Raw genomic sequence first — 23,604 nt, 5'->3', positions numbered from 1 at the left:
CCCTCCCTCCCTGGGTTCCCGCAGGAGGGGAGCCCTTGGCGGGCAGCGCCCGGCCCTGCTTGACCCACGGACACCGAGTGTCTCCCCCCCGCCCCGAGACGTGCATTGAATCTTCTGGAAACGCAGCTGCCTGTGAGCTGATGGGCGACACCCTTCTGTACCCTTAGGAGGTCCCCCAAATCCGCCCTCGCTCGGGGCTGATCCCCCCACACCCCCAGGAGCCGGCCCAACAGCGCTGCGGCCAAGGGCTCAGAACACGGCCCCTGCCCGCCTCCCTGACAGCCTGCTGGGCAGCTGCCCCTCCCCTGCTGGCCCGGCACCCAGCTGCGAAAGGACGGTGTCCGGCGCTGCCGCCGGGGTTTCACTCTGTGTGAGAGGGCGTCGGGGCCATGGGACCCCACCCCATCCTCCGTCAGGAGGAAGAGACGTGAACAGGACACACGCTGACCACCACACCACACGCGCCTCCCTGGAGACGGAGCCCACGGGTCTGGGCTGCACACGCTCAAGCCGGCCCCGTGGCCAGGTCCACGGCACCATAGCCCCGCCAGGTACAAGGAACCCACCGTCACTCCTCAGCTTCAGGGGGAACGTGTCTCTTGCCCTTGCATCCGAGGGCAGATTCTGTTTGCGACCTTGGAGACCAAGGTTTGGAGAGGTTCCACTGCACCGGGGTGAGAACCCCTTAAAGAAGGAGCGAAACACAGGTGCTGGTCCCACCTGAAGGAGAGGTGAGTGTGCGGCGGTGAGGGACGTGGGGGGAGCCTCAGTCCCGCCAGGCCGCGGGCTGACTTCACCCCCTGAGCTGGCTTTGCTCTCTGCAGACGAAGCCCATTTGTCCAGGAAATATTTACCAAGGAACCACCTGCTGCTCTCGGGACCTGCGTGCAGGGCAGACACAGACCAACACCGCGCTGTCAGGTAACGGGGACACTGCAGGTAAGCCTGTGAAGCCAGGGGGCCAGTGGGCCAGGGCCCGGGGGTGGCGGGTGTGACGGAGGGCCCACCAGAGGAGGGGGCCTGCAGCCCGAAGAGGAACCACCAGGGCAGAGGGAGCGAGTGCAAAGGCCCCGAGGCCAGGAGGCCCGAGGAACAGCAGCACTAGCGAGAGTGGTGACCGGGGCGGGGAGGGGCCGAGAGGGCACAGGGCTCGGCCTGCTGCGTCCGGGCGAAGGCTCGCCTCTCAGCCCGCTGTCGACGCTGCCAGACAGAAAGGGACCTCGGACCTTTCCAAACCCGAGAGTGACCTGAAACCTGAGATTACCCCACCGAATCGGGGGGGAGGGTCACCCCAGCGAACCACTGTAGGTGGGCAGTGGAAGACCACACAGAGCACCCCCGTGGCCCTTGTTCAGCCTGCACTGAGCGGCCCAGTCACCGCGGCAATGCCGCCCGCCGGCCACCGAGTCCAGGGCCGGCCACCGCCTCGGTGGGGGCGGCAGGGCCGTGACCGTAGCTACGGAGAAGGCCCATGGCAGCTTCTAACCGCAGGACTTCGGACCGTACGTCCCTACGCAGGGGCCGGAGGGGGAAGAGACAGAGAGACGAGGTGGCAGCGAGGAGGCCACGGGGGTCTCCAGGCCCCTGGACGAGCGCAGAGCCCGCCCGCCCTTGCCGATGGCTCTGAGTCATCTGACCCTGCCCACCGGCGGTTCAGCAAAGAGGGGCGGGTGCCCAGCCGGCTCCACACAGGGCTGTGACACGGACATGGGCAGAAACCTCCACGGAGCGCAGGCGGCCTCTCTCACTGCTCACGGGTGTCGGACTGAGAACAGTGACTCGGACCCCTCCCCGGGCAGCGTCCACACGGACCTACCTCACTGCACCGTGAGCTCCACTGCCTGGTGTGAGACAGGCCTGGGGACCACGGGAGATGGGGGAAAAGCCGGCCACAGGGGGACAAGAGACACGGGGTGGGGGGGGGTCACAGAGCGGGGGAGGAGGGCCACGCCTCACCTGGATGTGGAATGCCCACCCCTGGGACGTGTCATGGAGGGGAGCTGGGGAGCTGGCCACAAGCCCGCCCCCCGGAGGGCCAGTGAGACCCCTGGGGGGCCCACGGTCAGCCACCAACGGCCGCCGTCTTCTTGTTAAATCACTGACTGCCTGAAACCGGTGCCGAGTGCAGCTGCCCTTCCTCTTGTTGGCCTGTCCCCGGTGTCCCACCGCCAAGGCTGTGCGGCTTTTCTGCGTCTCACTGTTGGGCGCGCCGAGAGCTGGACCCACCGTCCCGGGTCCCCCTCCCCCAAGGACACCCCCTGTGCCGCTCCACGCGGGCAGCAGACACCTTCCCGCCACTCTCCAGACCCTCGAACCTACTCAAGCATCGTCCCCCGAGGTCCAGGGCCTTGTCCATGGCCTTCCTGGCTGTAACTTCAAGGGAGAAGACAAATGGAGATGCTTTGCAGGGTCGCAAGCCCCCAAGAAGCCCCTCGAGGGGGCACAGCCAGCCCGAGGGGCCCTTAAGGAAGGCCACGCGCTCCCAGGACAGTGGCCGAACCTCCCGCCTCAGCTCGGCCACCCGGAGCCTGGCCCAGCGAGTTGGGTACAGAGAAGGACGGAGACGGTGGCCACCCTAACCCAACCCTAACAAGAGACCGCACCCCGCGGGACCCAGGGCACGTCGTCCGGCTCTCTCTGCCAAGTGACCTTCACCACCCACGTCCGTCGGGAGGGCTCCCCCAGCTTAACAGCTCCACCCCGCAGGCATCGGGAAGGATCTCCCCCAGCCTCCCCCTTCCCCCGGCACCGATCGGTGCTGACGGGACGACACTGACCAGCAGTTTCTGTAGGACAGGTGTCGGGCGGTCAAACTCGCTGCGGGTCTGTTTCCCAGATTAGACTTAATCCACCGAGCTGTGACCCGCCTTCCGAAACCCGACAGAGGGAGAGTCTGACGGCACCCACGTCCGCAGTGCCGTAGCGGGGCAGCTGCTCGTCTGCTGGGCGGGAGGTCCGCAGCCTCACCCCTTCCAAGGGGGGGCCCCCGGGCAGCATCAGCCCCCCGCCCCTCGGCTCCTGGGTGCCACACCGCCCAGCACGGCCGTGGGCTCGGAGAAGGTCTCCCTACCTTTCTGGAGGACGGACCCAGTTCTGCTTGTAATACAACAGAGTGACCCCTCCACACGCACCTGGGGATGCTGGTGAGATAGGTCATGACATTCTGGAAGTCCTTGTCGGGGACGTCGCCGAAGGCCGGGTAGTCGGGGAAGGTGATGACGGGGCTGCCGTCCTGCCCCCGCCCACCTGGGGAGAGAGAAGATCAGCACTGAGCACGGGGGTCGCGGGGGCTGCTCCCAGGTCTCGGCTGGACAGTCATTTTCCAGAATGAAACTCACTTTCCATGTTTTGGGTTTTGTTTTTTTTTTTTTTTGATGTAGACCATTTTTAAAGTCTTTATTGAATTTGTTACAATATTGCTTCTGTTTTTACGTTTTGTTTTTTTGACCGCAGGCATGTGGGATCTTAGCTCCCCGACCAGGGATCGAACCCACACCCCCTGCACTGAAAGTCGAAGTCTTAACCACTGGGCCTCCAGGGAAGTCCCTTCCATGTCTTCTATTATGAGAGAAACGTGTGCTGTCGATGGAAATATTTGGAATGAAGAGATGAGCTGAAAGAAGCACCCGCTATTCTGCCACCGGGGGAGCATCGCGGCGGCACGTTTCCTCCCAAACCCACTTCCGTGCGCTTTTGCGTGTGACAGACTGCGCTGAACAGAAAGCTGGCATCCTGCTTCCTTCCTGACGGCGTGGACGTTTTCCACGCTCCACAGGTGACGTGACGAACATTTAAACATTGCACGTGCCATCAGGCTGCAGCCCGACTGCCCACTCGCCCCGTGGCGGCTTCAGGTAGACAATTCCTGTCTGATGGGAGTCATCCCTTCGGCACCGTGTGTGGGGAGGTACAGGTGGAACCGGCGGGGGGGCACTTTTCCCAGGGGAGGCGCACCCGACACAGTTCCTGAGGGAAAACGAGGCAGTGGCCTTGGATCTGGGAAGGTGAGCATGGCTCCCCAGGGCCAGGCAGTCGGGAGGGCGGGCGTGGAGATGCAGGCTGGGAGTCTGGGCCAAGCTGTCCCACCGACGACCTGCAGCAGCAGTGCGGAGGCCAGGAGGTGAGGCCAGGTGTGGTCTGCTGCCAGCCGGTGCCCTGGGCGGCAGGAGATGGCCACCTCTGCTCCTCCGGGGCTGGGTCCTTCCCTCTTCCCTTTGAACCGAGGCTGGCCTGGCCCATCCGAGGTAGCAGAAGTGATGCCGCGTGACTCTCAAGGCTGGTCTGCAGTGACCTTGCACAGGCAGCCGGCTGCAGACAGCCTGATACAGGCAAGCACCTGGGGCCCCTTACGAGGGCAGACCCGGTTGACCCCTGAAGACCTCTCACTCTGTCCACACCAGCATGCTCTGGTGTCCACTGGCAGCGTCTGGGCAGTTCTGGTCGTCACTCTGGGGGGTGCTGGCCTCCAGTGGGTGCAGGGCAGGGTCGCTGCTCTATGTCTTACAATGTGGGACAGCCCCACGGGGCAGCCGTCCCCCCAGTGTCAGCGGTGCTGGGCTGCGAAGCCAGCCACCCTGACCTTCGCCCACAGACACCCCGGCAGGAGGTTACGGCAGTTTGGTCCAGGGCAGGCGGTGGGCACCGTGGTAACTGGCCAGGGCATCCTCACACTGGGAGGCGGGCAGCTGGGTGTCCTGGCGGGTGGGAGAGGGATGGAGAGGACGAGGGCCACCCCCGCCCCTGGGCCCTGCTTGGCCAACCCGCACGGGGTGTCCGCAAAAACCCAGGACGGTCCAGCTTTGTTTCAGACGTTGAAGCTCAAGATGTGTTGTCTTCTAACCAATTCCCAGACTTGACGACGTGAACCAACCCGGTCCGTCGGCTCTCGCTCTGCAGGTTGGGATGGCGGCGGGCTTGGTGGTCCTCAGCTCAGGGCCTTGCCACCCGCCTGTGGGCTCGCCTGAGCCCGGGGTCACCGCCAGCCTCCCTCAGGTGCTGGCAGAATCCCCTCCCGTGGCGGTAGGGCTGGGGTTGCTCTCTGCCCACCTCGGCCGCCCACCTTCCTCCAGACACACCCCCATAGCCCAGGCCGGCGGGGGGGTATCTTGGTCACATCAGCTCCCTTGTCCTTGGCCCCCCGTGTGCTGGGGGACCTGGGGCCTGTGAGGCCCAGTGGTCAGCGACCTTGTAGCCGCCGGGCTGGGGCCGTGGTTACTTGCGCAAAACCCCCTCCCCGAGCACCCGGCGGCCTCTGAATAACAAGAGGGGTGTCTGGGGGGTCAGGGCCCCCCTGGGGTCTCCTCCTGAGGGCAGCGGGTGAAGACCTGAAGGAAGGTCAAGGTCATGACCCTGTCCTGTTGGGGACTTTTTTTTCTCAGAAGGACACCCCACTCTCTCTCCTTCCTCCGTGAGGTGGGCACCCCTTGCGGTGGTGGCCCCTCCAGGAAGAGCAGGATGCCGTCTCCGCTGACAAACCACAGAGGCTCAGCTTTCCTGCTCACGGGGCTCGGGCCTCAAGAGGCACTTAAACTCCAGAGCGACACCGCGGGTCCATGTGTAGGGGGGCAGGTGGGCCAGAGCCACACAGGGCACGGCCTGGGGAGCAGCTCCTGGCACCAAGGGATGGGCAGGTGAGCCCGGGGGTGCAGGACTGGCTCTCGGAGCTCAGGAGAGACCCCAACCTGCTGGCCAGGGGAAAGGGCCGTGAGCAGGGGGCCTTCGTCCTCGGGCCCCTGATGGACAGCACAGGGAGGCTTGGTGGGCAGGCCTGCCCGATGGAGGGGCGGCCACCCCACTCCAGGCACTGCTCTCGTGCAACCGTCACGGCCTTTGCAGGCCCGAGGCACCAGCGCCTCGGCCGGCCGGGTAGGACAGCAAGATGTCCCTGCAGGGTGGAGATAGAACCTGGATCCCAGGGGAGGGTGGCAGGTGGACAGGGGCCGGAGATACAGAGCGGCCCCAGGACAGGCTTGTGGGCAGTGCCAGCCCCTCGCCCATGCCGGTGGCACCCCAGGGGCTTCTCCCAGAAGGCGGAGCCACGGAAGCCAGACCCCAGGCCCTGGACACTGCACGGCGGCGACTGTGCCACACCTGCACCTCCTCCCTGTCCCAGGAAAGCTCTGGAATCCAGGAGACTGCAGCCAGGAGCACTCGGGCTGCGCCCCCCGGGGGACCCAGCTGACCCCTGGCCGGCACTTGCCGGCTCTGAGCTGCCCTCGTCACAGGCATCAGTGCCATGGGGGGCGGGCTGCACCGCACGGATTGTCCCCAGGCCCCACGACGCGGTCACGGAGGACCAGGAGGCCGACCGCCTGGCCGAGCACACACACCCCCGCCCCCGTCACACGCCCTGGCCTTCGCACTCACCAGACAGGTAAGCAAAGCGCTTCTGCAGTTGGTCCTGGATGTCGGCAGCACAGAGCGGGCTGATGTCATGGTGCATGATTTCATCTGCGGGGAGAGCAGAGCAGACGGAAACACGCTGTCATTTGGAGGAAATGGCCTCCCGAGCTACGTCTGGGTCAGCCCCACCGCAGACACTCGAGGGTCCAGCGGTCACGGGCCTGGAAAAAGGGATTCCAGTTTCCAGTACAGAAACCTTTGTTTCTCAGAGCACAGAAAGCTGTGTGCTGAGTGATTCATCAATATTTAAAGCGTGGTGTGTGTCAGAAGCAGAGAGAAAGGCGGAGGGAGTGGAGGAAGGGACAGGGAGGGAGAGAGGGGGGACAGGGGGGGACAGGGAGGGACAGGGAGGGACGTGGAGAGAGAGGGAGAGGGAGGGACATGGAGGGACAGGGAGGGAGAGAGAGGGGGACAGGGAGGGACAGAGGGGGACAGGGAGGGACACAGAGAGGGAGAGGGAGGGACACGGAGGGACAGAGGGGGACAGGGAAGGACAGGGAGGGAGAGAGAAGGATAGGCGGGCAGAGGGGAGGTCGGGGGGAGCGGGGCAGGACCGGGAGCTGGAGGACTGACCCCGAGACAAGTGCTCAGGGAGCAGACACGCTTTGGTCTGAGAGCACCTACCGACGTCCTGGAAGTGGCTGGGCCACCCTTGGGGTTCTCGCCTGCTGTCTATGCAACAACCCACTGGTCAGAGTGGAAACCTGGCCATGGCGGTGGGTTCAGACACACATGCCTGGAGCCTCACCCCAGCCTCACACTGACCCTGAGCAGGGCGCTGAGCCCGGTCCTGACAGCCGCAAGTCCTAGATCAGGGCCCGGAGTGACCCAGTCACAGCCTGGAGGCGCTGACCAGAAACAAAAGGTTTAGCAAGACTCCTGGCGGAACCCAGACACGGATGGGGTCTGGGTCCGTGCTGGGGCACCAGCAAGTGGCCACAGAGCCGGGGTGCTCGGGGGCCTTCAGGGACCTGTGTCTCTAGTTGCTGCCAGGTTGGTACCATGTGGCCGACGGCCCACGTCTCGTGTCTCCAGACCCGGGTGTCCTGGAGAGTCTGCAGCCTTGAATGTTGACACAACTTCTCCACAGAGACTACAACTCACAAATGGCTTGAAAGTCAGCTCTCCTACACCCAGAAGAAGACCCAGGCCCCCAGGGTCCGGAGATTCGGGTCATGGAGACAGTGAAACGCCCTCCGAACGGATGAGCCTCTGTCCTGCAGACCAACGAGCACGGGCAGGTGGCACGATGAAACGCACAGGCGGCTCCCCAGATCCGGGCTGTCATTTGTGGAGCTGCCGAGACCCATGGCTGGCTGCCCTGTGACTCTGCCTGGCGCTGACGAGGACGTGACGGGGGCCGTGTCCCTGGGCCACTCGTCCCGACAGAGCTGCAGCACGTTCAGGGTCAGGGACTGAATGACGGGCCACACTCAGAAACCTCAGAGGCCACGACTCTGCTGGCTCCACGGGCAGCTCGGGGCCACGCCACCTCCCCTGCGCAGGGAAACGTCTCACCAGCAGCTTTTTTTTTTTTTTTTTTTAAAGATTTATTGATTGATTGATTGATTGATTGCTATGTTGGGTCTTTGTTTCTGTGCTAGGGCTTTCTCTAGTTGCGGCGAGAGGGGGCCACTCTTCATCGCAGTGCGCGGGCCTCTCACTATCGCGGCCTCTCTTGTTGCGGAGCACAGGCTCCAGACGCGCAGGCTCAGTAGTTGTGGCTCACGGGCCTAGTTGCTCCGCGGCATGTGGGATCTTCCCAGACCAGGGCTCGAACCCGTGTCCCCTGCATTGGCAGGCAGATTCTCAACCACTGCGCCACCAGGGAAGCCCCCAGCGGCTTTTTTTTGTGGAAGAAAAACAGGGCTGGAAACAAGTGCTAAAAGAAAACCTGAAATGTTTTTAATTCCAGACGAGGTGGTTTATGGCCGTCACACCTCGTTTATTTAGAATACACGTCAGGTGCGATGGGCAGGCAGCTGCACGGAGGCTGGGAGGCCAGATTTTACGCTGCCCACGCTGTCGAGCATGGACCCCGTTCTCCTCAAATCCGGCCTCTGCCCGCCGGGGACAAGCGCGTCATTGAGACGGACCCCCGGGGAAGTGGGGTCGCCCTCAAGCTTGGAAAGGAGACACGCGGGGCTGCGGAAACCAGCACGGATGCTGCGAGCTGTTAAGTCCCCTGACCGGCGTGGACGCTGGGACGGGCAGTTCCCCAGGCCTCGCGAGACTGCCCTCAGCCTCCAGACCCCCCAGGACCACATGGAGACTCCGACGGGCGTTTCTGCAGAGACTCTCAGACCTAGTTCTGAGCAGCTCCGAGTGGCACGGCCTTCATGTGGCCCCTCTGACGAGAACACTCCCTCCTTCCTGGGCTCGCTGTGGACACCAGAGCTGTCTGCCCTCCATGTCCGGCTCCCCCGGGCGGCAGACGGCTCCCCACGTGCTAGGGGCACGGCTGATGCTCCTACCATCCCTGCCCTTTCTCACTGGCCGGACCACTGTCCATGTTAATTTGCTTCCGCAGAGAGACGTGCTTGGGGCCGCCGCCCCGATGTGCTTCGAGTTCCCCGACCAGCCGAGGTCCTGCCAGGCCCGGGGTCTTTGCACAGGCTGCCCCCTCTGTGATGCTTTTCCCATCCCTGTTTCCTGGTCCAATCTTACTCAAGATGTCTTACCGAGATGTCACCTCTTCGGGGGGGCCTTTCTCCGCCTCCTAGCCTGGCGGGGGCCTCACAGCCTCCCGCATCCCCCGCGGAGGGCGCCAGCCGGCCCACTCCCAGGGCAGGAGCCCAAAGAACTCATGCTGAACGAACAGACGATGACTCCTCAGAGCTCCATTTGGAATCTGGCTAATCTGGCAAAGCTCGTTCTGACTTGCACCCAGGCTGGTTCCAGAATTTCTGCCCATCGCAGGCCCCGTGGGTGCAGACCGCTGACCACGGCAGCCGCGCCCCAGAACCCACCACCCGTGAGTTTTCTTGGGCAGGACTAACCTAATATCGTGCCTTAGATCAAATGACCCAGTCTACGTTTAAAAGTAGGGTTACTCTGCGCACGAGGTCCATTCAGACAAATGAACTGTACAAAAACTCATACGTGTTAAATGGTCACTGGCCACCCCTAAGAGAGCTGGGAATAACCGAGCACAGTTTCCAGCTGCCATCGAGGCACGTGGTGTTTGTCACGTGACCCTCCGTGGACGGCAGGCGCTGGGGTGTCAGGCACTTACTGCTTCTTTCTCGCTCAAAGACTAGGGCCTCGTCCACGATATTTCATCTTGCACTTGAGCGGCAGGTGACGGCCGGTTGAGAAGGAAGTGGAGGTGCCCGGCCTGGCCCATCTGAGGTCTGGGACGGGAAGTGGGGTCGCCCTGCCCGCCAGCTCAGGGTCAGGGTCAGGGTCAGGGGAGGCCCAGCTCCTGCACAGACCCGCTCTGTGTGCGCACAATGCCTCACAGATAACCACCCGACAACAACTTTCCTGTCGCCCAGACGTAAGCGGAGACTCCAGGCAATTACCCAACACAGAGTCACTCTGAGACGGGAGGGGTGCAGGGGGGAGAGGACAGCGCTTCCCTTCCGCCCCCTGCAGGGTGGGGGCTGGGGGCCGGGGGCCGGGGACGAGGTCTGCAGGTTGACCTGGCCCCGCTGGTACCAGCTCTGGGAGCCCGTCTGGAAAGGTCCCTCTGTCCGGAGCACGGCAGGGGACAGACGCCCGCTCCCTGTCAGTGGCCAGAGGGAACGACCCCTCGCTGAGCTCACGACATCTCAGTGGTGCGGGGCCCCAGCTCAGTTCTACACGAGGACAAAGGGGAGGAAACACCAACCGCTGCAATCTCTGGCCACAAAGTGGTCCCCTGAGTCCTGCCTGGTCTGGGCAGCAATTGGAGACTCCGGGGGAGGGGGTATCACCCTTTTATCTTCACACCATTTCATCTTAACACAATCAGACTCCGGCAGCAAACTTCCTTCCTCTGGCAAACTGGCTCGCACATTTGCTTTCTTTTAGGACGAGGATTTCATGATGCAGAGCAGGCGGCACCTGGCCCGTGCTGCCCACAGGAAGGGCCTCTGAGCTGCACCGTGCTTGCCAGCGCTGCCTCGGGCCGAGAACACACGCAGGGCTGGGGCTCGAGAGACGCAGAGCGCGTGGACCCTGGAAATCCACGTCCAGGTGGCGAGGGTCCGGGTCAAGGGAGCCCACAGCACGTGCAGGAGCCTGGCGTTCGTGTTCGGAGGCTGGTCCCTGCCTTGCCGGTGACCTTGGATCTCGCTGAAGGGGGACAGGAGCCTGAGAAGGGCTCCTACGGAGGGGTCGGCAGCTGGCAAGAGGCCCTGGGCCGCAATGTCCACTAAGTCCGTTACGGCTAATTCTCTTCCTTGTTTATATCTGGCTGAACATCCACACCCGAGGCTTTTGTTTATTTTCTATCAAAATACACCCGTGATGCCCTTTCAGGGTCCAAAGTGGAGAGTCCGTGGGGTGGTTTCACCAACTCACTTGGGTGGGATTCCTAGTCCACCAAGACCCCACCCGGGAACCTCCAAACCAGAGCAGAGTGTGTGCAGAGGAACGGCCGCGAAGAGGCGACTCCAAGCCGGGGGACGAGGATGCCTGGGGCCCCGAACGGGCTCCGTTCCGGCCGTCGGTCAGGCAGGGACCCGTCAGCTCCCCGAGTCCCTGGTCAGGCAGGAGAGGCATCTCCATGGCAACCTGTAGTCCCCAGGACGGCTCTGGGACTCATCCCTGCGGGATGTTGGAGATCTACACTCACTTGGGCTGAATCCTCTCTCACAGGCCATCCTGGGTATTTTTAACAAGTTACTCGTTACTGGATTAGGCACAAACATTTCACGTCACGTACGATGCGTCGTTAACTCAGTTCACCACTGTTCTCCCCGATTTCCTGATCTCAGAACGTGAATCCTTATGTATTTTAAAATAAAAGGCCCCATATGAGAAGATGCTTAACCAAACTTGTCCTCAGGGAAGCCCCATCCTCAGCAGAGGGTTTGGCTCCCAGGCACCCCCGGCGGAGCTCAGGGAACCAGCCGGGGCCCAGCTGGCGCCGTAGGAGCTCTCCCGCGTGGGCACCGGGGACAAACTCTGAGCAGAGCCGCGGGAGGCCCTGGGGGACCACAGGGGGCACCATCCGTGCAGATGAGGCCCAGAGTCCTCCTACCATCCAGGCTCTAGATCTGCATCTTCCAAGGCCACGGCCCACTCAGCAGCGTGTCTGCAGCTCAGGCTGCACGGGAATGACTCTCCTGGGGCCTCGGCGAGGCTCACGTAGAATCCTCATCCCGCCCTGCCCCGCCGGCCATGGCCTTCTCAGTAGATCTCAGAGGAGTGCAGGCTTCTCAAGGCCACCCGCCCGCGGGGCTGGTGCTGATCAGACCCTCCTTCCGTGCGCTGGAGAGAAAATCAGAGGCCAGGGCCCCCCCCCAGGGACACCAGCGGACGCGTTTCCATCTGCCCCTTCACCAACACCCGTTTTGTGAAGGTTTCGGACGTCAGAAGAGACCACCTGGGCAGCAGCTTCAGCCTGGTGGGCCTCGGGGCGCACGCTCCACACCCACCCCAGGGGCCCCAGATACGAAGCTTGCACGCACGTTTCACAGCCTGGCTTGTGGATATTCACACCGCACGCTTGGCGGTTTCTGAGCTACAAACAACTTCTTGAAAAATAGCTTTTGGAATCCTGTCCCGTAGGATGTCCACTACATCACCTCTGCCAGGTCCCGGGCGACGCAGGACGTGGCAGACACCTGGCTTAGACGTCGCACCGCCTGCCGACGGCAGACAGCTGAGCCCCAGCGGGCCTCAGAATCCTAACACAGGCTCCAGGCAGCTCGCCAAGCATGCAGAGACCTGCCCCGACCTGCATCAGTGCGTAAGCAACCCTCACACCCACTGACCCTCACACCAGCATGGAGCATTTTTCCCAGGGGCTCCACTCACACTGGGGGGCTCCAGACTTTCACTTCTCTGCACCTTCGGCAGAGCCCCCTCCCCAGTCAGGGAGAGAGAGAAGGGCTCCGCAGTCGGACAAACTTGGGGAGCACCACAGAAAACCTCTTGTCTTGGAGACTCTGGGACTACCCCCCAAACTTAACTGTCATGGGTTCTGGGGTGTGCGGGGAGAAGGGGGTGCACGGCACCTCCGACTCCTGTAGGATTCGCGTTGTTGATAGCATACTTGGGGACAGGCCACCCTCGCTGGTCCTTATGAAAACAAAGAAAAAGTCTTCAATGAAATTCCCACACAAGTACCCACTGAGTCAATGACACAGATTAAAGTTAGAACAAAACACCGAGGTCTCAATCAAGAAAGCAGGTGTGTCTCAAACATCTCACTGTGACCAGTGGACATAAGAGAAAGTATAGGAGAAAAGTAAGAATTTCTTAAACTTGTAGGCTGTCTGGGCAACTGGATTACTTTTAAATGGGTTCACACAGAAAATCTTTAATCCACAGTAGAAATAGCAGTTGCAATATAACTATTGCTAAGTACTTTTAACGTACTAATGCATTTAATTGTCACAACAAACCAAGAGGTAAGAACATGATTATCCCATTTTTTTGGATGAGCAAACTAAGGCACAGAGAGGCTGAGTGACTTGCCCGAGGCCACACAGCAGTGATGGGGCGACCATAGGTGCAGCAGAGCAAAGAAGGGCAGGGCAGGGGTGCCCTCAGCCTGAGACGGCATCAGGGTGGGTGATTCTGGGGCTGAGGTTAGCAAGTGGAAATGCTGGCGGCGGGGGGGTGGGGCCATGTCTAACTTGGTGGGAGGCTTGGCTCTGCAGAGCAGCGGAGAAGAGCTCCAAGTAACTGCAAAGCAGGGGAAGCTGGGCCCCTCCCGGGCTCAGAGGGGTTACAGCAAATGGTAAGGCCTTCCCCTGCATGTGATCTGGGGGGGTCCCTGACCCTGCGGGAATGATCTAAGAAATGACACTGCAATTAGATGAGATACTTTAAATCATCTCATGAGTTTGCATTTCCTCCTTAGAGTCTAAGGAGAATTCTTCCTTCCTTCCTTCCTTCCTTCCTTCATTTTTGGCTGCGTTGGGTCTTCGTTGCTGCGCATGGGCTTTCTCTAGTTGCGGCGAGCAGGGGCTACTCTTCATTGCAGTGCGTGGGCTTCTCATTGCGGTGGCTTCTCTTGTTGCGGAGCACGGGCTCTAGGCGTGTGGGCTTCATTAGTTGTGGCGCACGGGCTTAGTTGCTCCACGGCATGTGGGATCTTCCCGGACCAGGGCTCAAACCCGTGTCCCCTGCATTGGCAGGTGGATCTTAACTGCTGCGCCACCAGGGAAGCCCCTAAGGAGAATTCTGATCCGAGATCTTATAAGATCTGAAGCTGTGGGCGGAGAGAATGACCTTGCCCTCGGTGAACGGGCAGATGCACACCTGCAGCCACCTGTGAGCACGGACTGTCCGTTGTCCCCAAGGCTCACACAGACATGCCATCTGCAAAGCTGCTCTGGCCTCTGGGCCACCTCCTAGTCCAGAGGCTGTGTTTTATTTTGCAGAATCGCCTGTTATGTGCAGGGATTCTGGTCTCCTGGGCAGTGGACCAGTGCTCCTGGGGCAGGTGGGAGCTGTGTGACCTTGGGCATGTTACCTAACCTCTCTGAGTTGGTCTCTTTGTCTGTAAATCAGGATAGTCGCGGCATCTAGCTCTGGGGAGGCTTGTGCACACATGCAGCATGGTGTCTGGCATGCGGTGGGTGTTTAATTGCTGCTAGTGTGCGAGCTGGCACCTGGCCGCACTGCACCTCGCGGTGGTTGGGCCAGGAAAGGGCCGCATCCACCCCTCAGCCTCTCCCGGTTTCTTCTGGCTCTGCTGCTGTTACCGAGAGCAGGGACGTGCCCACGGGGAAAGGCGGGTTCTGGGTGGGATGGTCCCACCCTGGCTTTTCCTGCTCCCCGCACCTGCTTGGAGGCGCAGCTCTGCCTAGGACCCTCCACCCGGCCTGACCGTCCTGCGTCTCTCAGCTCAGCTGGGGCCCCCCCAGCGCCTGATTCCAGAGCCCCGGCACCCCCGCTGCGTGCGCCTCATCTGCGTGGCGGCTCACGTGTGTCCAGAGCAGGCCCCCCGCCCCCAGAGCTCCCGGGATGACCGGAGTGTCCCCGTCTCTGCCACCCGACCCACAGACACCGCTGAGCGCTCGAAACGTGGTTGATGGGGGTGGAGCAGCTGCAGTTGCTGTTCATTTTATTCAGTTTTAACTGGTTTAACCGCAAACAGCCACACGCGGCCGGTGGCCGCAGAGCTGCGCGGAAGGCTCTAGCATCTGGACCTCAGGAGCAGAGGGAGGCGGGGCCTGCCCTGCTTAGCAGAGAGGACCAAGCCGCGGGGTGGAGGGGAGAGGTGCCGCCTCACTCACTCAGTTCATGGGGCCGTGCTCCCCCCGGGTCGCGGAGCTGGGGTCTGGCCGCGTGCTCGGACGGCCAGGTTCACCCTGGGTTCAAGGTGGGCACTGGGCTGGGGCCTGGGATGTCCGCTTGGACCAAGGGCCTTGGGCCCCGTAGAGGACCCAGAAGGGACCCCCTTGCCATGGGCGAGGGCCTCCTTTGCACCCACACTGTGGAGCTCCAGGCGGGGTTGGGCTGCCCCTGCGAGGCCTCCCTGGAGAAGGGCCCTGATGAACTAGAATCAGACCTGCAGGATGGGGGCGGGGGGGTGGTGGAAGCCCAGCAGGTGGCCTCGTGGCCACATCGCAGGCAGGTTAATTTACTACACGTTACTCTGCGCAGTGACTCTGAGTGCCCAGAGCAGGCTGGAGGGATGAGGGTGGGTCACACACCCAGCAGGGAGCCAGGCGGCAGGTGGGCCAGGTAACGAGGTCAGGGAGGACTAGGGCGGCCCGGGGGCCTGGGCTGGAGCCTCCAAGCTCGGGCATGGGGTGTGGGCTGGCACGGAATAAAATCTCCGTGGACCTTTTATCATCAACAACGGTCCTCCTAGTGGCCCTCCTCCCCGTGCGGCACCGGGCAAACCCTGCCAAGGTCCAGCTCCCGAGCCTGGCCAGCCCACCAGGCAGGTCGTCACACACGATGACCCAAGGTTACGACGACGCAGTGGGCAGAACTGCTGAGACCCACCAGCTCCCCATGGCTCTGGGAGCTCCCGGGGCCCGGGCCAAGCTGGAAAGGGGCGGGGGATCTGCAGGCGCGGGCGGGCCCACAAAGCAGCCCCGGGGCCAGACGGTGGGCGTCCCTCTCCTGGGCCTCACTGCTCCTCCCCTGGCCGAAAGTCCACCGCCATCCAGGGCCCAAGGGCACCTGCCTGATGAGTTAATGTTGCCACTTAAACACGCACCCAGCGGCCCAGGTCCCTGCGAAAGAGCGGGTCCGAGAGCAGAACCGCAGCCCCCGCCAGGCAGGCCCCCAGCTTCCGTGCGAGCTGTGCTGGAAGTCCCTCGGGCTCCTGCCCACTCCAAAAGCAGCGACCCTCGGCGCCCAGTTAGGTGGAAACCGCCCTTGTGCTGCTTGCGTCTCATCCCGGCCGGGCAGGGCCTCCACAGGGATCAGGGACGCGGTCCAGATGGGATTCCAGGCCCCGGAGATGACCGGGAGGGGGGCCGCGGCTGGGGTCACGCTGGCCCGGCCTCCCCGCAGGACGCGCCGAGCAGAGGCCGCAGGAGGTGCCCCGAGGGCCTGGGGAGGACGTGGCGCCTTCCCGGGGGGCCGACGGCCAACAGCTTGCACACCCTTCAAGCCACACCACCGTCCACGCCCTCTTCGGACGTGGGCACTTCGGGGTTCAGTGAAAGCCAGCGGGTCCGAGCAGTGCACCGGCAGCAAGGGCCCACCCTCACTCAGCTTTGGCTCGAGCCTCCCGCCATGCTGGGCCCCCAGCAGCTTGTCGGACACATCTCACAAACACACCACAGATACACACACGTGTGAGTCCACTGCTGTTTGGAAATGAAGGAGATGTGTGACAGCTCTTTTCTAAAACAACCACTCATCAACAGTAAAAAGCAGCACGTCCATAAAGCTCAGGGATGTCCACCTACTTCCGCCCCTCGTCGCTCCGAAGGCAGAAGGTGGGGCTGGGGGCAGCACCCCCGGGACCTGTCCAGATCTGCCCTCGGAAAGCAGCTCACAGAACGGGCCGCGTGGGAGGCCGGTGCGGCCCTGACACCCACACCACACTCCCACAAGGACCCCAGCAGCTCCCCAAACCCTCCCCTCGACGGTGGACACGCACATGGAGTCCCACTTTCTAAGTGTCTGCAGCTCGATAAATCTAAGACCAAACAAGGAACTGCACTGACCTTCTCAAAACACAACCCTCCCCGCAAAACACAGAAACAACGACACACAGGGCAGAGGAGGCTGGGGCCCTGGGCAACAGGGACGGGGGCGCATGTCACCCTGAGCCTCACCCAGGCGGCCCTGCTGACGGGGTCCCTGATCGCCAGGCGGGGCGGCACAGAGCAGAGCGGGGCTTGGGCCCTCCACGGACGCTGCCCCGCCGGAGCTTGACCGCAGAGCCCCGGACACACATAGGAGACAGGGGAGAGAGACAGAGACAGAGAGGGAGAAAGACACAGAGAGACAGAGGGACTGAGGGGGAGAGACAGAGAGAGGGGAAGAGACACAGAGAGAGGGGGAGAGGCAGAGAGAATGACACGCACAGACACAGCGAGACAGATCAAGTGAGAGAGACAGAGAGACAGAGAGAAGAGGGGGACGGAGAGGGAGCCGGGGGGTTGGCAGCGGCGGGTCGTGCACACCTGGCGACCTCACTGGTTTCGCAAGGGGCAGGATGGGGGACCCTGGCCCTGGTCCGGGAGCGCGGCTCAGCCCTGCTGTCCTGCTCCGCGGACTCCGCTGCCCTGGGCGCGGTGACGGAGTTGTGGTCTCGCCACGTGACTCTCATCCACGCCATCTGCTTAGGGCCCGGCTGCCCGCTCGGCCGGCGGCAACCGCGCCCCCCCCATCCTGTGCAGCCTGACCAGAAGTGAGGAAGGAGGTGCAGCAACCTGTCCGCAAACAGCAGGCGCTAACGAAAGTCAGCATCCGGTTACAGAGCCAGGTACGGGCCACCTGGGGAGTGTTCCCGGCAACACCAAGGGAGAGGTCACGTCACATGTGCCAGCAACTCTGCGAAACCGGACAAACGCTTCCTTCTGTAGGAGACCAGTGGATGGTTTCCAGAGACTAGGGGAGAAGCCCTCCACTCCTCAGGCACCCCAAATTGCCTCAGGACGTTCACTCAAGAGCCCGTTTATCTTAAAAGTAAAGCACCTGTTAGAAAAACACCTAGAATTTTTAAGGGAACCGTGATAAGAATCAGAGCCGGGGTGTAGTTTGGAAACAAAGGGACGGCTCTGATGACCATGCGGGTCCACGCGGGAGGGGAGACTCCAGCGTGCGGTAGGGAGCGCACCGCCCACTGGCGAGCCTCTAAGCTCCAAGCCCCAGGAAGCGTCCCTTCCAGGATCCCAGCCTTGTCACCGTGCGGCCAGCTCAGGCGTGAGTCACACGCTCTCACCCCGTGTACCAGCTTGTGTTCCGACCTGGCCGCCCAGGCGGTCACCGTCCTGCGCCCTGTCCATCAGGAAACTCACCGATTCCCTCGTCTCACCTACCGGTCGCCTCCTTATAAAACCGGAAACTTCACGCACCGAAGGCTAGGGTGTGGCTGATTCATCAAAATTTACAAAAGACTATTTAACGCACTGTTGGTCAATCCTTCGCAGAAGCACCCACAGGAAAATGAACTCACGACAAACTACTTCCCAGCGAACACCTTCCGTCCCTAGAAACGAGCCCAGGAAACTGGGCGCCCTCCCGGGCCCAGCTCTCTTTGTTCTCGTTCACCACGGGTGTGACCCTCCCCCAGCCAGGCAGGTACAGGAGCGCGGGCTGCAGACCGCCCCGCGGTGCTCCCCGCCGGTGCAGCCCTGGTCCCGCTGCGTGGAGGGGCCCCAGCGGCGCCCCCCACCATCGGCAGGTCTCCCGCAGCCGGAACAAAGGAGCTTCCAAGCGGAGCGGCGACCGTGGCCCGGTACCCGGCAGGCGCTGCCCGAGGACGAGGATGAGGATGAGGATGGGGGGAGGGACGCGCGGCACGCCCACCCAGGAGGCTCCCTTCCGCGCCCGCCACCCGGCCCGGACCCCGCGGACAAGTCCCGAGTCCGGCGTGGGCGACGCGCCAGGCCCCCGGGGCCCCGCCCCCTCGCGCACGGTCCCCACGGCGCCCACCGGCCGCGCACCTGTGCGGGTCTTCAGGGGCAGCCACAGCGCGGACAGGTCCCGCGACAGCAGGGAGAGGAGGCTTAAGGTCATGCTGTCGCCCGCCGGCCGCGTCAGGAGGTGGCGACCGGCCGCCCGGAACGCCCGTGCTGGGCGCACAAAGGGACGTGGTCGGGCTCCATGCTCGCGCCGCCCGCCCGGAGTGCGAGGACTCGGGCTCTCCCCGGGGCCTCGGGTTTGCCGTCCCCGAGCCCGGGGCCTGCGGTCGGCTCCCCTGCTCTGCCCGCCGCCGGTTAACCGTGCGGCCAGGCGGCGGCAGGGCTCGCGCAGCGCCGGCTCCCTCCCCGTCGCCCGTCCAGACCCTCCCTGCGGGGGCCCCGCGCTCAGCGGCTTAGGGAGCCGGGCGGGCGGGAGGCAGGACTGCCGGGGTTGGGGGCGCAGGACCCGGCCAGGACCTCCCAGGGCCGACCCCCCAGGTCCTCTGCAGCCAGACCTCAGAACACCGCCGCCAGGGGCTGGGGGGGCGGGGGCGTGGCTGAGAACAAGGAAAATGGGACGGGGTGGGGGGGTCCCTGGGGAGCTCGTTAAAACGTGAAAACGCAGGGTTCGGTTCTGCAGGTGGCGCTCCCGGGGGAGGGGGAGGCCAGGCTGCCCCCCAAGGACCAGATCTCCAGCAGGAAGGACCTGAGGGGCTGAGCCCAGCCTGGAGCTGACCCACCTGGAGAGGACGGCCCTCCGGCTGGACCAGGACTGGCCGTGGCTGTGCGTCCACGGGCAGCGAGGGCTCCGTCCTCTCCATCGTGGGAATGAGGCAGATGTGCCCTCCCCCAGCCTGGGCCCCGGGCCGCTCGCCCCAGAGGAGGCCGTGGAGTCCAGCAGCTCACGCCACTGGGGGCACCGGTCACGGCACAGCCAACACACGCCCCGTCCACGCTCCCGTCGTGCGTCATGTGGTCCCGGGTCTGACCTGGCCTTTGCTGGATGGGTCCCACGTCTTCCTTGTAACAGCTCCCCTGCGGCCTCCCGCTGGCGCTGGCACACGAGTCCCGCGAGCACGGCTCTCACACCCTCCGCCCAGGGGCCGGGACCGCAGACGTTCCTGCAGAGCGGGGTGCAGCTCCCAGCGTGGTGGGCAAGGCCCTCTGCGGCCGGGCCGGCCCAGCTCCTCCCCAGGCAGCCCTCACCCACGTCCCCCCACGCGCGGCCTGCGGCTCACGCCGCAGGCGGGTCCTTGCCCCGAGCGCGGCCTCCAGAATCACGCTCAGGGTGGCTGGCCTCTGACCCCTCGGAGACGCGGAGACCACAACGGCCCCCTCCTGCCCCAGGGACACCTCAGGCATCCAGCATGGTGTGGACGCCTGCCGAGTGAGTGACCGACAGCCTGAGAGGTGACCGCTCTGAGAAAGGAATCTTCAGGCCCGACATGCCTTTACCAGGAGGTCGTGGCGCACGCCCAGGGTACGTGGGCTCCATCCAGCCTCGCCTGCTCCCACTGTCCTTTCTTCCCGACCGAGTCAAGGTCGAAGGCCCGACCTCCAGGCCACTGTCTCAGGCAGGTCGCCACACTCCTCAGCCAGCTGCTGGGCCACGGGCTCTGGGCTCACAGGCTCAGCTGCGGGCGCCCTTCTCCAGCCCCAACCTTTCCTCTCCAGGCTGTGCTTGAACGAGAGATGCGTGCCCGGCCCACTGCTGAGTTGCGTGGCCTCCGAGGTGAGGTCCGAGGCCCACAGGTCTGGTGGGTGGAGTCCTAATGCCCGCCCTGTGCTTGTGCAGAACCAGCCAGAAGGCACTGCGCTTCAGCGTGCACAAAACAAGCACGCGCTCTCCTTTAAAACCGGTCCACTCCAGATCCCCGACTCGGAGTTTAAAAAGAGAGCCACTGGTTTGTAGGTTTTCCCTCTAAAGACACGTGGTTTGTTCATCCAGGAAACGTGCGGCAGCGGCCATTGAGGCGTGGGGTCGCGGGGGAAGGGTCAGAGGAGGCCGGGGGCTGCTCTCCCCACACGGGCCACGGTCAGGGAAGCATCAGGACAAACCCCACTCGGTTAATCAGCTCCTGGTCTCTCCACCCCAAAGACCAGAGAGCCGAGAGGCACCGGCGCCACCCACACGTCGGCACACCACCAGCCCCGTTCACGCGTCCACGGTGCTCGGGTGCCCATGTCTGCACCTCAGCTTGTGTCTGCCGCCGCCCCCCAGGGCCGAGCCCCCGCTACACCTCCAGCAGCCCAGGGCAGGTGCGTGATGAAAGGAACGTGATCTTGGGCGGGCGGGAGAAGAGGCCGCTCCCTCTGCAGTCACCTCCCCCGACTGGCTCTCTGCGGCCCCAGAGGCCCTCGGGGTGGTGTCCGGGCCACAGGTCCACGCTCGCATGGGTCTCCTCGGCCTCGGGCCTCCGCGTCAGTCCCTGTGTGCCCACCCGCTCCCCGTGTGGCCCTTGACCACAGGCTCCACCACAGACGTGGAAGCCGCCAGGGTTTTCCTCTTGCTGTGCTGACGGCTCTAGGACCATCGCTTCAGCCCCTGGTTTTCACGTCCACCCAACGCTGTGCTCTCAAGAGTGGGCCATGCACGGAGTGAGGAAGGGTGTGCGGGCCAGCTGGGGCCAAAGGGCATGCAGACATTTCTCGCAGTCTCTGGGGATGGCTCAGTAGCTGATGCCCTGCAGAGCCTCAAGGACAGGCCCTGGGCCAGGGGTGACAAGTCACACTGGGGGACAGCTGAGCCGGAGCCCAGAGTCGCACACGGATGCCACTGACATGCGGCTCTCGAGTGGCGGGCGTGTCTGTCTGGGGGTGGGGGGGGTTCACGACCTCAGCCCCGATCAGCTGACACTGGTTACTTCTGCAGAGTTGGCTGCGTCCCATACCTCACCCCACGTCCCTTGTTTGGCGCTACAGGCCTTCGAGCTCACTCAGGACCTGGCCCCATGGCCGGCCGCTGGGCCAGGAGGGTGTTTGCTTAAGATGTAAACGCTCTCTCAGGTGCGGGGTTTGGTGAGTTTGCGGATATTCAAACCTTTTCAACCTACAAAGAAGGCAATTTTATGCGGCTCCACCCAGCAGTACAGGCAGGCGACCAGCGCAAGATGTGTAAAGAACCAGCGGCAGGAGAGGGTGCAGAGAATCCGGGGAAGGAGGCCTGACGGTCGGACAGGAACCGGAGACCAGAGGCTGCCGACCACGGGCCCCAGGCGGACGCCCTGAGAGAAAGGCAGCGGGCAGGGGCGGGGCCTCTGTTCCCCGGAGAAGCCTGCTGCGAAGGGACGTCCAGCTTCCCCCGTGACCCTACCGGGGCTCCCTTAGCCGGAAGAACATGCAGGCACAGAATTCAACGTGAACAGGGTGTATTTGAGCAAACGCGGCGTTCTGGGTCACGTGCGCATATTTAGCACACGGTATAGGCGGCATGCTCTGAGCACACAGGGTGCACCCCGGCTGCACCCCGACCTCCCGCCTAGCTGGTCCTGTAAATAGTTACAGACACTTGGTATTAATTCTTCCTTGCCCAGGGATGCAAGACAAGCTCACCAAGGACAATCTCCTCGTGGGCAAGACTGCGCTGCTTGGACCGTGCAGAAGTCAGGACCAAGCTGCCACCCTCTCCGGCCATGACCCGCTGGTGATAACATGGGAGGGACCATCCCACGCTCACAGGCGCGCCCTTGTTTGCCGAGGCCACCCTTGCCACCTGGTCCTGTTTCATCGTCATGGCAACCTGTGAGGCAAGTATCCCTGATCAGCAAAGCCTCAGGCAGCAGGGAAATTGGACACAGCGTCTACTCAGTTCTCTCCAGGCCCCCAGGCCCAGTTGGCCCCTGTGCCCTCCGTGTCTCCTCCCTGACCTCACTGTCCCCCTCCCTGTCCCCCTCTCGTGTCCTTCTAAGGCCCCGTGATCCTTGCAGCCCGGGTCCTTCCCACCCCCAGCTGCTGCCCCTTAGATTAAGGTGCTCCCGGGGCTCTGCCCTGTTTCTTGTCTCCTGCAGCCCCGTCCACCCAGCTCTCCTGAGCTGAACGCATCATCCCTGCCCCCAGGGTCACCCACGGTCACAGGATAAGAAGCAGCCTTCCTGGAGTGACAGGCAGGCCCTGAGGAGCTGGCCTGAGCGGCGGTCCTCGCGGCCGGCCATCCGCGTGCCCGGCCTCCGCACGAGCTCCAGCCGTGGATGCGGCAGTGAGAACCTAGGAAGGTGTGCGGGGGCCCCACCTCGGGACACGTGCCACCACAATGTGCGGGGCCCGCAAGAAGGGTGGGCGGCCACCGGGCAGAGGGCTCGCAGGCAGCTCGTCCCCAGGCAACCTCTCGGCTCCCGCAAGCACCGCGGTCCACGCATCCAGCTAGCGAGTCTGCGACCGGCGCCCTCCAGTCTTAAACCAGCGCTCGCGGAAGACCACCACCCCCACCCGTCCCCCGGTCCCACGTCCTGGCTCAGGGTCTGTCGGGGTCTAGCCCTGGCCCCAGGCTCCAGGCACGCAGCTCCTTCCCCCGATTCCTCTACCCGCCCCCAGGCCTTCCAGTGATTCTGGCTTTGTTTGGCGGCTGGACGAGAGTCTCCTGGGAAGGCGGGTGGAGCCTGCCCCCCCCCACGGGCGCCCCACGCTGGTCCCCAGCACTGTCCACGCGCGCCGGACCCTCGGAAGCGCTGTCTCCTCCTCATCCTCAACCCAAGACGACTTCCGCCCTCCCGGCCCCGAGTTCACAGCGAGCCCGAGAGGAAGGGGATGTGGGCTCACGGTGCCGCGGCAGACTCACAGAAGGCCGCCACGAGGCTGTGCTCTGAGTCTCCCGGCCCCTTTGGGGAAGGGAGCGCGCTTGTCGCCGTTGCAGCTGGAACCACTCGGCTGACGGCCACCCCTCCGTGCCCTGGGCCTCCCCTGCGGCCAGAATCTCCAGACCGGGCGCCTTCCCGGCTCTGAGCACGCACACCTCCGATCCGCGCTCCTTGCCCCGGGGGGATCGAGGCTGGCGGGGACGTGCACC

General features: G+C 63.6%; 1 protein-coding gene across 2 annotated transcripts in view; it reads right to left on the bottom strand.

The window, feature by feature from the left end:
• MCF2L (MCF.2 cell line derived transforming sequence like) overlaps positions 1 to 6,456 on the bottom strand; it is a 49,226-nt gene extending 42,770 nt beyond the window's left edge. Inside the window, exons 1-2 of one of the 2 annotated variants that reach the window (XM_068526373.1) lie at positions 6,367 to 6,456; positions 3,132 to 3,246 (exon numbers count right to left, since the gene is read on the bottom strand). In XM_068526373.1, coding sequence (XP_068382474.1) covers positions 3,132 to 3,246; positions 6,367 to 6,442 — 191 coding nt within the window. In that variant the 5' untranslated portion in view covers positions 6,443 to 6,456. The remainder of the gene's footprint in view (positions 1 to 3,131; positions 3,247 to 6,366) is intronic. The other variant, XM_068526372.1, reaches the window with a different exon arrangement.
• Positions 6,457 to 23,604: the final 17,148 nt, after the last annotated feature.

This window comes from Eschrichtius robustus, chromosome 18 (genome assembly GCF_028021215.1).
Source record: "Eschrichtius robustus isolate mEscRob2 chromosome 18, mEscRob2.pri, whole genome shotgun sequence".
In the NCBI taxonomy this organism is placed as follows: Eukaryota; Metazoa; Chordata; class Mammalia; order Artiodactyla; family Eschrichtiidae; genus Eschrichtius; species Eschrichtius robustus.
Note: the sequence above shows the minus strand (reverse complement) of the source record. Positions and strands in the feature narration are given on the sequence as shown.